The following is a 13,424-nucleotide window of genomic DNA, read 5'->3' on the forward strand; positions in this document are numbered from 1 at the left end:
ACTGTACTGTTCTGTACTGTTCTGTACTGTTCTGTACTGTACTGTACTGTTCTGTACTGTACTGTACTGTTCTGTACTGTTCTGTACTGTACTGTTCTGTACTGTTCTGTACTGTTCTGTACTGTACTGTACTGTTCTGTACTGTACTGTTCTGTACTGTTCTGTACTGTTCTGTACTGTACTGTTCTGTACTGTTCTGTACTGTACTGTACTGTTCTGTACTGTTCTGTACTGTACTGTTCTGTACTGTTCTGTACTGTTCTGTACTGTACTGTTCTGTACTGTTCTGTACTGTTCTGTACTGTTCTGTACTGTACTGTTCTGTACTGTTCTGTACTGTACTGTACTGTTCTGTACTGTACTGTTCTGTACTGTACTGTACTGTACTGTTCTGTACTGTACTGTTCTGTACTGTTCTGTTCTGTACTGTTCTGTACTGTACTGTACTGTTCTTTACTGTACTGTACTGTACTGTTCTGTGCTGTTCTGTACTGTTCTGTACTGTTCTGTACTGTTCTGTTTTTTATTGTTCTGCACTGCACTCTTCTGTACTGTACTGTTCTGTATTGTTCCGTACTGTTCTGTATTGTTCTGTACTGTTCTGTACTGTACTGTTCTGTATTGTTATGTACTGTTCTGTATTGTTCTGTACTGTTCTGTACTGTTCTGTACTGTTCTGTACTGTTCTGTATTGTTCTGTACTGTTCTGTTCTTCACTGCAATGCACTGCACTGTACTGTACTGTACTGTTCTGTACTGTTCTGTACTGTTCTGTACTGTTCTGTGCTGTTCTGTACTGTACTGTTCTGTACTGTTCTGTACTGTTCTGTACTGTACTGTTCTGCACTGTTCTGTACTGTTCTGTACTGTACTGTACTGTACTGTTCTGTACTGTTCTGTACTGTACTGTTCTGTTCTGTACTGTACTTTTCTGTACTGTTCTGTACTGTTCTGTACTGTACTGTTCTGTACTGTTCTGTACTGTTCTGTACTCTTCTGTTCTGTACTGTTCTGTACTGTTCTGTTCTGTTCTGTACTGTACTGTTCTGTACTGTACTGTTCTGTACTGTACTGTTCTGTACTGTACTGTTCTGTTCTGTACTGTTCTGTACTGTACTGTTCTGTACTGTACTGTTCTGTACTGTACTGTTCTGTACTGTTCTGTACTGTACTGTACTGTTCGGTACTGTTCTGTACTGTACTGCTCTGTACTGTTCTGTGTTGTTCTGTACTGTTCTTTTTTTTATCGTTCTGCACTGCACTCTTCTGTACTGTACTGTTCTGTATTGTTCCGTACTGTTCTGTATTGTTCTGTACTGTACTGTTCTGTATTGTTCTGTACTGTTCTGTATTGTTCTGTATTGTTCTGTACTGTTTTGTACTGTTCTGTACTGTTCTGTATTGTTCTGTACTGTTCTGTACTGTTCTGTACTGTTCTGTACTGTTCTGTATTGTTCTGTACTGTTCTGTACTGTTCTGTACTGTTCTGTATTGTTCTGTACTGTACTGTTCTGTATTGTTCTGTACTGTTCTGTACTGTACTGTTCTGTACTGTTCTGTACTGTACTGTTCTGTACTGTTCTGTACTGTACTGTTCTGTATTGTTCTGTACTGTTCTGTACTGTTCTGTTCTGTTCTAGTAAAACAGACAACGTGTTTTACCTGTCCACACCCAGCAGTCTGTTGTGTGCCATCTCCAGGCGCTGTGAGAACTTTTCTGATAGTGAGATGAAGGCTCGGATGATGGACGCTTTGCTCTCGGGGTACGGGCAGGGCGCAGTCAGGATCTCATCGGGTACCTCTGCCAAAACACCAACACACTCTTCCACTGAAGCCTCGTCCAGTCTGTCCTACAGCAGTGTGTGTATAAAGAACCAGAACAATCAGACACACTGAGGCTGTGATGAATTATATAAATATACTGTCATATTATTTATGAGTTTAGGAGGCGTCGGGTTACAAGGTATGGCTCTTTTACTAACACACGTCTCTTCATTTGGTTAAGAGAGTCTGTGTGTTGAACCCTTGGTATTTTGTGGCTCCTCATCATTAGGCACAAACCATTTGACAGAAAGCAGCAGCGTTCCGAACAGTTTGCAGCCTAAATGACCCGCCGAGCAGCAGAAGCAGACCTGTCGAATCTCAACCTGCAGACACGTTCCTAGTGTCTGATTAGCATTAGCGCCTTCTATTACCTTCACGAGCCCTGGACTGAAATAAGTGCTGATGAAAATAGAATCGGTCTGTTAAATTATGCAGTGAAGAAAAGCTGCTGAGGTTTTCATACCTCCAGTCCAGCGGTGGAGAGATCCAGCTGGAGAGAAACGCACTCGTCCTGCAGTCTGTCCAGCACGATCTGGTGCTGTTCTTTCACACGGTCCACCTGCGCAGGAGGAAAATGTGAGACAGAGGAGAAATGGTGAGGATTTTTGGGAGTAAACGTGCAGATGGAGGTCCAGAGATCACCTCTGTTTTACCACCACTTTTTACTGGCCTGGGTCGCAGAGGGTCTGATTCACTGGGCGAAAGACCCTGGACAGGTCGCGAGTCCATCACAGGGCAAACACACTTACACACTTATACCTAGTGGGATCCTAGTCTCTACAATTAACCTGACTGCATGTAGTTGGACTGTGGAAGGAAACCAGAGCACCCACAGAAAACCCACACAGACATGGGGAGAACATGCAAACCCCCCACACCCAGACCACCCCCCTAGGAATTGAACCTAGGACCTATTACATGCACGCTTCATATTAAAATTTTATTAAATCCAGGGTGCTCGGGTGGAACAGCGGTAAAACACATTAGCCCAACAGAGCTGGCATCTCAACCTCACAAGTTTGAATCTCAGCTAGCCTGACTGCCCGACAGCACCGTTGAGATTCGAACCATCAATCCTCAGATCTCAGTGGTAGTGGACTGGCACTCTTTACCACAGCACAAAGTAAAAAAAAAAACATCAATAAAACAGTTTAATTTTTTCCTTTAATGTCACCAAAAAAATGTTAAAAAAATTATTGCTTTGCATTTCTTAGTTTGTTGGGACTACAGCAACAACAAACCATTTATATTTGTTACTAGTGCACCCAGTATTGTTTAATAAGCCTCTACCAAAGAGCTGAGATGTAAAAATGATGAGATATTTTTAAATGTAACAGCCCAAACATTCATTCATTCATTTTCTTATCCGCTTATCCAATTAGGGTTGCAGGGGGTGGGGGTTTGGGGCGTTGCTGGAGCTTATCCCAGCTTTTCAATGGGCGCAAGGCACACAGTAACACCTTGGACGAGACGCCAGTCCATCGCAGGGCAGACACACATACATACACACACACACACACACACATACACATTCACCTATAGGGCAATTCAGTGTCTCCAATTAACATGAGCGCATGTTTTTGGACTGTGGGAGGAAACCGGAGCTCCCGGAGGAAACCCACGCAGACACGGGGAGAACATGCAAACTCCACACAGAAAGGACCAGGCGGTCCCTGCCTGTGGATCGAACCCAGGACCTTCTTGCTGTGAGGCGACAGTGCTACCCACAGAGCCACCATGACGGCCCAAACAAGATGATTTAAATTCACTTTATTTTTACCCAAGTATTTAGACTCAAAGTCAGATCAGCCAATCGACTTTCTCTCTGTTCGTCTCACTGAACATATGTCAGCTTCCGGTCCTACATTTCATTTGTAAAAAAAAAAAAAAAAAGCATTTCACCAAATCCTGCAGAAGGTGGACCGGCTACTCTACACTGCCCAAGCTGTGAGTGAATGAATGAGTGAGTGTGTGACCTGAAATGTATTGCTGCAGGATAAAGCAGTTCTTTCTAAGTCCAGCTTCTGTCTTTTCTTACTGAATTAGGATGTGTGTAAGTGTTACGTGGTCAATAATGTATAACGTGGCTGTCGTTTTATCATTTCATGCTTCGGCTAGTTTGTAAACAAACACGCCTGGCGATTAGCCAGAAATTGATGTGAAAATCAAATACTGTAAGATGGAATAACAAAAATAACAACAAAACAGACACAGAGACAGAGAGAAATAAAAAGTTTTAAATAACTAATATTAATAGTGGTATGAATAAACGGTGTATGGAATGTGTGTGTGTGTGTGTGTGTGTGTGTGTGTGTAACTTGGTAAATTCTAGCAGCCAGATAAACCATAAGACCTGCAAAAGCCAGATTCAGTCCAGATGTGTTTGACTGCTCTGGAGTCCAACAGTGGTGCACTTTACACTAGCCCTGGCTAGCCAACAAGTGCTAAGATCTCAAGCTGTCCAGTTCAAATCTCAGCTCTACTATTAGCCAGCCAAGCATCTACACCAGGGGTGCCCAATACGTTGATAGCACAGTGCACGCTGCTAGATCGCGCCTCATTCAAACAGGTCAACGTTATTGACATGAAATGTGGTCACTGTTTCTTTAATTTGCTGTTTGTTACCACAGCTCCACCTCAGCCCGCCTAAAGCACTGCGAATCTATAAAGTTTTCATTCACCAGTAGCCAGTTTGCGCCATTTTTGCATTTTTCCTTTTGTAACCTGCACTGTTTGTGAAGACGAGTGCACAACCAAGCACACAGAGAAACAAAAAACGGTTCAGTTTGGGCGAGAACTCTGCAGAGACGCTGTTCAGTTCATACGTAGAAGAAGCTGACAGAGAAATTTCAACCTACAATCTGACATTCATATGCAGTCAAGCGCCTCTGCTGGACAATTCTGGAACTTGCTGGCTTGCTGGTTCAGTAGCTTGGCTCATGAACCACAGATCATAAAGCGCACTTCTGCTTCCAGATAAAGTTTGGAAATTAATAGTGAGTGCTGTGCTGAGCCGAAGTATTTAATATTCAAGCAGAAGTCACGTAAATTTGTGTGCAATGTATATGCATATAACAATAATGATTCAGAAGCTTGGTGTGTTTTTAGGGTGGATCATGTACCTGCTGAAGGACTCGTACACACTCTGAATGCTGATTGGCTGCTGATTGCTGTGACATTATTCTGTACTGCAGGTCCTCTTTCAGCTGGTACACAGGATCAACAGTGGCCAATCGAAATGCCTCACGCTCCTGATCCAAAGTTACCTCTACACACACACACACACACACACACACACACACACACACATTATACACATGTTCAACAATACAACCAACGCAATACTAACAATTTTCCTCCCGATCTAGTCATATCCAATCACCCGCTCACACACGCCATCCAATATGTGTGCAGTAGTCAACCGCTTCTTTTCACCTGCATGAGGAGGGTTCATATGGAGAACCGTATCACGCATGGAGAATTAAAACCAAAACCCCATTATCCGCTGTCGCACTACCCAAGTGCAGTAAGTGTCATGTTAGCAATATACTGTTTGCTGCTATAGCAACCTACATGCTAATTTAAACTACTTTATTCTCAATTAATCTCTAACATGCTGCTTTATAACCTCAGGTTACACCAGTACTGCCTGTTTTACACACACAAAAATAAGCAGTGATGCTCTAAACACCTCATGCATGTATTATACCTGTTGCATTTTATAATAATTTACTGCTCATAACTGAATTTCTAAGAGCAGCATTACCATACTGCAGCAGTTCAGTCAGGAACTCTCCGTTCTCCTCTTTCTCGAGTCCGCTTCTGGCTAGAAAGCTTCTGATGTCTGTCTCCGCCCGCTCTCTGAAGCAAGAAAAGAAGGATCAGGAGTTATCCACACGGTGCCACAGACTTTCTGAGACTCTCAGCAGCGTTAGTTCACAGACTGTGACTGCAGTGATTGACATCAGATTTTAGCAGGCAGGCAGACAGACAGATAGATAGGGTAGGTAGGTAGGTAGGTAGGTAGGTAGGTAGATAGATAGATAGATAGATAGATAGATAGATAGATAGACAGACAGACAGACAGACAGACAGACAGACAGACAGACAGACAGACAGACAGACAGACAGACAGACAGACAGACAGATAGATCAAATCCCCAAATCAAACATGTGGTTCAATGATCTACTGTTGTGACCCCTAACGGGAGAATCCAAAAGGAATCATCTCATCTTATCCTTTAACAATCTGCTCCACAACACAAATCCACTGTACGCCACCAGTTGCAGATCTTTTTTCTTTCTTCTCTCATATGTATGAGGTGAAATACACTTTGGGTTGCCATGAACACGGAGAATAAACTTATTTATAACAAGCAAGATTTGTACCAGTACCAAAAGGCTTTGTACCACCTGCCCTGTGTACCGAGTGTATTTTCACAGGTCAGAGAAAAGGTGAGAGCGAGATGAAGTGAGAAGCGAGCAAACTTTGAGCTGGCGGATAATGCCCGACGGCACTAATGAATCGGATGGTGTGATCTGTGGGTGGCCGCATGCGCGTGTGTGCGCGTTTGTGGTGCTGCTTGCTCGTTACTGAAGCCCACATGCGTGCACCACATTAACCTTGTTTGACTCACACAAGCTCATTACCTCTGAGCTTCGTCTGCCCTACTCAGAGCGTACGCCATCGTAGCCCTGTAGGTCTTTCTTCTACCTCTGTCTGACTCTCTGTCCATCTTCTGAAACTTTCTGTCTCGCATGTATGTCCACTAAAACACAGATAACATGCTGATCTGTATCGGGGAAGGATGCGCCTCGCTAAAGAGAGAGCGAGGTGAATTCTTACACTCCTTGTAGAGAAGAAATTAAACCTGTGATGCAGAATCTCAAGTCAAGGTAGAATAATACTGCAGCTGAATAACCACAAACTAAACTGAAACAGTATACATACACAGATATTTGTCATCCAATCTGACAGAACTGAGAATCTGCCATGAAGAGTGGGATAAACTACCTAAATTCAGCTGTGAAAAGCTTGAGGAAATGTCTCCAAGAAGGCCTGCAGCTGTAATTGCTGATACCAAGGGGATTCCACAAGGAATTGAATAAACTGATTAAACCCATCATGCAGAATCTCAAGTCAAGGTGGAATAATACTGTATCTGAAGCTGTATACATACATAGATATTTGCCATCCAATCTGACAGAGCTGAGAGGATCTGCCATGAAGAGTGGGATAAACTACCTAAATCCAGCTGTAAAAAGCTTGTAGAAATGTCTTCAAGAAGAAGACCTCTGATACCGGTCGGCTGGGTGCCATCTAGCGGGCACAGTTGGCAGTGCCTGCAGCAGACAAAACATTGGCTACCGTGTCTGCTGTGTGGGAAAATGACCGGACTGGTCAGCAGAGCGAGGCGTGTGTACAGAAATTGAACGAGTGTCTTGTGCGAACCCACCAAAGCACGGGCGTAAAAGAAGGCGTCGAGGGACTCTGCATGTGTCGTAGGGGGCGTGAGCAGCAATATACCGTCCTCAAATGCAAAAAAAACCTCAAACCCTCCTCGCATAAATAAATAGCAAAAAAAAAATCACTCACTACGGAGAATAAGGGATAGAACAGGGCTAGTGCAGCATGAGATCCAGGCTATAAATTCAGAACAGGAGAATCACAGAACTTCTTGGTTTTGCCCTGGGTGAGCTTTCTGCATCATTCAGTCAGTCACTTCAGGAAAGCGAAACATTGGGATTTGGTTTGAGGCATTCTATCCTCCCAAAACAGGCAACAAGCAAGGGTATGAGTTCCTGGAAAACATACAAGTTTCTGCATGCTGAAATTTGTCCATTAGCGAAGACCCAAATGAATCTCGTGTACCAGCACTGTGCACAAACCAAACTAAACTAGAGTAGGAGAATAATTTGGAAAGAAATAAAGACAGTGAATATAAAACGCCGTCACTCGCTACAGAGAGTAGGGGATATAACAGGGCTAGTGCAGCAACGAGGGCTGAATGACTTGGTGACAGTCTTACAGTCCAGGCTATAAAATCTGGCTCTTGCTATTTGGCTTGGGGCATCCCGTCCTCCCAAAACAGGCAATAAGCGGGGCCCCTACCACCGAAACAGGGGCGAGTTCCCAGAAAACAAAACAAGTTTATGCGTGCTGACATTCATCTGTTTTTTAAAAATCCGAATGAACCTCGTAGACCATCATCGCTGCTTTAAGAGAAAAGCTGTGCCAGCTAAAGTACTGACCAAGACGACACCTGATGAGCATCAGCACTCACAGGTGGCTGACATTAAGAGAATGACAAACCACCCATGTGACTCCATGCTTCCTCTGACAGCCATGCAGAAGGACACGATTCTGCAACATGGAAACAACAAGCTACAGACGCTGGGTGACCCAACATGAAAAGTCTGCATTTTACAGCATAATGTGAGCGACCTCCGCGGGAGGTTTCATTCTGTCTTTATCCCTTCTCCTCCTCTCCTCTTCTTATCCGCCACCACCTTCGATAGCACATTTCTCTCCCGCTCTTTCATTCGCTCTCCTCGCACCGTCCCTGCTTTCCCATCCTCCGGCGAGAAAAATGCAATCAGGAGTTTTACCTCATCCATCTTTGCCCGTTTTGCCTGAGTGGTCAGGCAGCTGCAGAGCTGAGGGAGAATAAAGTATCTGAGTGGCTCGTGATGATGAGCCTCGGGCTTTTCGCAGGAAACTTTAGCATGTTAGCTTCCTGTGTGTTGCTACTCCTGTAGAGCACAACAGGGCAGGGTTTGGTCTGTCGTGTACACAGCTAGCATAAGCTGCTAATTTTTTACTAATGATGATCATAATGATCAGAGACGTGGCGGGTTCAGTGCTTCCCAGAAACACAGTTAAAGGAGAAATACCAATCCATTCAAGGGCACTCATGCCAGTACCTTTTGTGCGATGGAGTGACCGCTTTAGACGTCCGAACTGCTCCCAGAGGTGGCATGATGGCACCCTTTTGAGCGTAGACCCACAAACAAATCAACACTGGACACAGGCTGCACCAGTGATGGAGTGGCTGCTCTCTCGTTTATTTTGAGGTATTGCACACTGGTGGACTGAGTAGCTGATGTTGTGATAGGTTTTCATGCCTGTGCTTTTATCCAGCTTTTCCTGATCTCATGTTTCTCTGGGGGCATGTCGCTGATGTCCCTGTGGGTCGAGCTCATGGCCAACTGGGTTTTTTTGGGAGCATTGAAACAATAGAAGAAGGCTGACTGGTCAGATGAATTATGTTCTCCAAGATCATGTTGACATCCAGTGGAAGAGTTGGCACCTCACAACACACAGAACCTGCAGGAGCTGCTAGTAATGGCCCGGTACCAGATCCCACAGGACCACGTCTCAGCAGATCTGAGCTGTTCTGAGAGTGTATTGAGGGGTGTTCCTAATGTTTTGGTTCATCAGTGTATATGTGTGTATAATCAGGTGTGTTACCGAGCTCTGCTTAGCCTGTGGTTCTCTCGGCTCCACACTTGTCTGTGCTGGCGCAGCAGGCAGCTTTCCTTCCTCTCCTGAGCCACACGCAGACTCTTCTGTACCTGATGCAGAACACATAATAGAATCACTTTTCTGGGATTTTTAGACACCATCTATAATGATGAGCATCAATAACTTAAGATAGGATAAGATATCTTTACTGTCACAGTACAAGAATAATGAGATGTTGTTTGGAGCAAGCCTGTACATGTTTAAATAAGAAATTATATAAAAAGGTAAACACAAATTACACTTAAGCGGAGGCGCCCAGGTGGCGTGGCGGGATATTCTGCTAGCATACCAGCGCCGAGATTCTAAACTCGGTTTGAAACTCGGCGTTGCCACCGGTCGGCTGGGCGCCATCTAGCGGGCATAATTGGCAGTGCCTTCAGCAGACACGGTTTTGCTAGGGCGGGATGACCGGACTATGTGGGTGGGAGTCTTCAAACACTGTGTAAGGACCCTGATTAGCAGATAGAGGCGCCCGTGCAGAATGCATGGGTGAAAAAGGGTTCCGCTGAGGGCTGCGCACGGGTTGGAGTAGGCGTGAGCAGCAATATACCCACCTCAACTGCAATCAGGGATCCACCAGCAGCGGAAGACAAACTGACTACACTAAATGCGTAATTAAGGTCAATTGTATCATGTCAATTAGTAACAGTTATATATTGTAGTGTGTGTGTGTGTGTGTGTGTGTGTGTGTGTGTGTGTGTGCATGTACAGTCACAGTTGAGACGTTATTTCACTTGAAAAGGTTGTATTAAGTATACAGCAACCTGAAGCCTACTGGACTAGTAATCAGAACGTTGCTGGTTCAAGCCCCACCACTGCCAGGTTGCTGCTGTTGGGCCCTTGAGCAAGGCCCTTAACCCCTTAAATGCCGTAAATATAAATATATACAGTGAAGAGCAGCAGAATGTAAAGCACCTGGATACCAACATATAAAAAGAATCGAACCCTTGTACAACGTTCCACTGGTAACGATTCCTTCATTTCCTACTACAGCAACCAGATGTGTACAGCTGAGATTCAAACTCAAGAGCTCAAGATCTCAGCGGTGCTGGGTTTGTTCTTTAATTACATAATTAAATGTGAATAATTCATCAGAATGCTTTTTTATAAGCACCGTATAAGCATACGGCTGTTCATCAGTTACACAAACACACACCCGCCGTCGGAGCCGCTCAGAGCAGCGATATCAGCACGGCGTGTAGATGCTGTCAGATCTGATAAAGGATCCGGCTGTGCAGGGGTTCACGACCTCGCCCACTGGCGGCAGGGCGAGGGGGAGAGTCACGAGATGGAAGATCATGATTTATCACACAGAGTTAATTTAAAACAAACACTGCAAGTTACCGGAACGTTTTACATGAGAACTACAGACAGAGCGACACGCTGAGGAGCTGATTCTGATCCCATCTCTTATGATTCTGTTTTCTTATGTAGCTGTAACTGTCATTCCTCTTAATAATAGTTTATTTATTTATTTATTAGGATTTAATGTCATGTTTTACACACTTTGGTTACATCATGACAGGACAGAGAGTTACAGGTTACACAAGATTCATCAGTTCAAGTTTAATATCAAACACAGTCATGGACAATTTTGTATCTCTAATTCACCTCATTGCACCTCACGTCTTTGGACTGATAGATAGACAGATAGATACTTTATTTATCCCGAAGGAAATTATTAATACTGTGGGAGAAAACCGGAGCTCCCGGAGGAAACCCATGCAGACATCGGGAGAACATGCAAACTCCACAGAGAACGGACCTGGACCGCTCCACCTGGGGATCTGACACGTTCAACAGTCCTCTCCATTTTTGGTGGTCATGTGCTATCTTCTGGGTCTCCACAAAGCTCCTCTGGGTCCATTCTGAGATGTTGTCAGGTCACTTCTTTCTCTGCCTGCCTTTTCTTCTGGATGTTTGGACGGTTCCTTGCAGAATGACCTTTGCGCGATGTGGCCATACCATTTTGGTTTCCTCTTTTTAACTTTTGTGAGGAGGTCTTCGTATTGTCCGTTGGCTGGCTTGATGGTGATATGGATCTCTTCGTCTGTGATGTGGTTGCTAAGAAAGGTTCTGTAGCATCTCATCTCGACTGCTTGGATCCGTCGCTGTAGTTCTGCTGACAGTGCTGCTGACAGTGCTATAACTATATAGTTAATATCTTTATTTTACTACTTTATTTATTTATTTATTTACTCTAACTGTGTTTACTCTGTGCTGGAGCTGCTGCAACACCTGAATTTCCCCCACGGGGATCAGTAAAGGAATCTTATCTTATCATATCTTTTTAATCCATTAGGATGTCAGTTTCAATGATGACACAGTCGCCTTCCGATGCATTTTTCCAGCGTCGTATCGACTGTTTAATACCGTCGGCAAAAAATTTTTTTGGTTGAGCCTGTAGCCACTGATGCAGCGCTGCTTTCACTTCATCATCACATGAAAATCTTCGTCCCCTTAAAGCTTCTTTGAGCGTCCAAAAAGGTGGAAATCAGATGGAGCTAAATCGGGACTATAAGTGTCTCTCAGTCTCTCAGACATGACCGATTCCTCCTCCTCCCACCCTCACCGCTTATAACCAAAATATAAAAGTGAGGAAACGTTTTGTGGATCCCTCGTAAGTAACCCAAATATTCTCTACCACCAAGGGATCTGATTCCTCCTTTTTTTTGCATTTTAATATTGTGCCTTGTTTGTCCTTGCCACCACCAAAATGTGCTCATTAAGGATTTTGGGATCAGTATGGCGTACGGAGTGTCACGCACTTATCTCTATTATTCCACGACCAGCCAGCAGAGTCCGCAATTGCAGCAGCGATGAGAAAGCAGCTGTAGCCTAGTGGTTAAGGTACTGGACTAGTAATCAATAGGTTGCTGGTACAAACACCACCACTGCAGGGTTGCTACTGTTGGGCCCTTGAGCAAGGCCCTTAACCCTCAGTTGCTTAGATTGTATACTGTCACAACTGTAATTCGCTTTGGATAAAAGCGTCTGCCAAATGCCATAAATGTAAATCCCTTTGGCCTGCCCTTCCTCAGACACAGCCCATAACATCTGTGTAGGTGCCGGGCTGATCAATAGCAGAGCGAGATTCAAACTCGAGAACTCGAGATTATTCATTATTCTATATTATATATCAAAACAGACGTTGATTCTCTGTGCAGCCTGTTAATAAATCAGCTTTTTGTTTGTGCAGAACTGTTTAAGTTGCTATTTAATAGTGTCATAAAAAGCAATGAAAGCTGGATTGCATTTCTATTTCCAAATGTAATAATTTTGCTGAATTCCATGGAAACACATTCTGATTAAATGAAGCATAAAAGACACAAAGAGCCTCGACCTACTCACACAGCCTCACTGGAGCTATTCTGCACTCGTGATGCTCTTACAGAAGGAAGCTGAACTTGAGAGGCGTATCCGTCTCTTTCCTGGTGCTGCGTTCGGCTCCTGGTTGCTTCACACCGTTGTTTAGTGACAAGCGGAGCTTCCTGAGGTCAGTGAGTCAGATAATTGTACTCATCTCTATTCAGCGAGCTCCCAATTACAGCGTGTGCCCGCCGCCCGCGGGGGGACGAGGACGGGGATGATGGGGCAGAACTCGGCTGACAAATGCACTGCGCTTCATTTACATTAGCTCTTCATATTCCGCTCCTGCACTCGAACGCATTTTAACACGCTAATGTTGCTGGATCGCTGGATGGCATGTATTTTTAGAAACCCGAGAGCTCAGGCGTCAGATGCCGGAATGAAGAGCTACAGCACATAAACACGTCTTTTTTATTATTTTAAATAAAAGATACACAGGAGGGTTTAACATCTGCATGTTTCCTATAATGTGTGAATACGCAGTTGTAGCCTAGTGGTTAAGGTACTGGACTAGTAATCCAAAGGTCGCTGGTTCAAGCCCCACCACCCTTAAGCAAGGCCCTTAACCCTTAATTGCTTATATAATATACTGTCACAGTACTGTAAGTCACTTTGGATAAAAGCGTCCGCTAAATGCTGAAAATGTAAATGAATGTGTGTGATGGAGTGGCAACCTGTCCAGGGCGTTTCCTGCCTTTTGTGCAGT

The 13,424-nt window shown here is 44.2% G+C and overlaps 1 protein-coding gene across 1 annotated transcript in view; it reads right to left on the bottom strand.

Annotated features, from left to right (window-relative positions):
* Positions 1-13,424, bottom strand: part of LOC134324445 (coiled-coil domain-containing protein 148-like) — a 58,560-nt gene that overhangs the window by 28,249 nt on the left and 16,887 nt on the right. Inside the window, exons 4-8 of the mRNA XM_063006295.1 lie at positions 9,296-9,399; positions 5,591-5,685; positions 4,947-5,092; positions 2,288-2,383; positions 1,663-1,850 (exon numbers count right to left, since the gene is read on the bottom strand). Of these exons, the coding sequence (XP_062862365.1) occupies positions 1,663-1,850; positions 2,288-2,383; positions 4,947-5,092; positions 5,591-5,685; positions 9,296-9,399 (629 nt within the window). The remainder of the gene's footprint in view (positions 1-1,662; positions 1,851-2,287; positions 2,384-4,946; positions 5,093-5,590; positions 5,686-9,295; positions 9,400-13,424) is intronic.

The sequence above is a fragment of the Trichomycterus rosablanca genome, chromosome 12 (genome assembly GCF_030014385.1).
Source record: "Trichomycterus rosablanca isolate fTriRos1 chromosome 12, fTriRos1.hap1, whole genome shotgun sequence".
Classification (NCBI taxonomy): domain Eukaryota; kingdom Metazoa; phylum Chordata; class Actinopteri; order Siluriformes; family Trichomycteridae; genus Trichomycterus; species Trichomycterus rosablanca.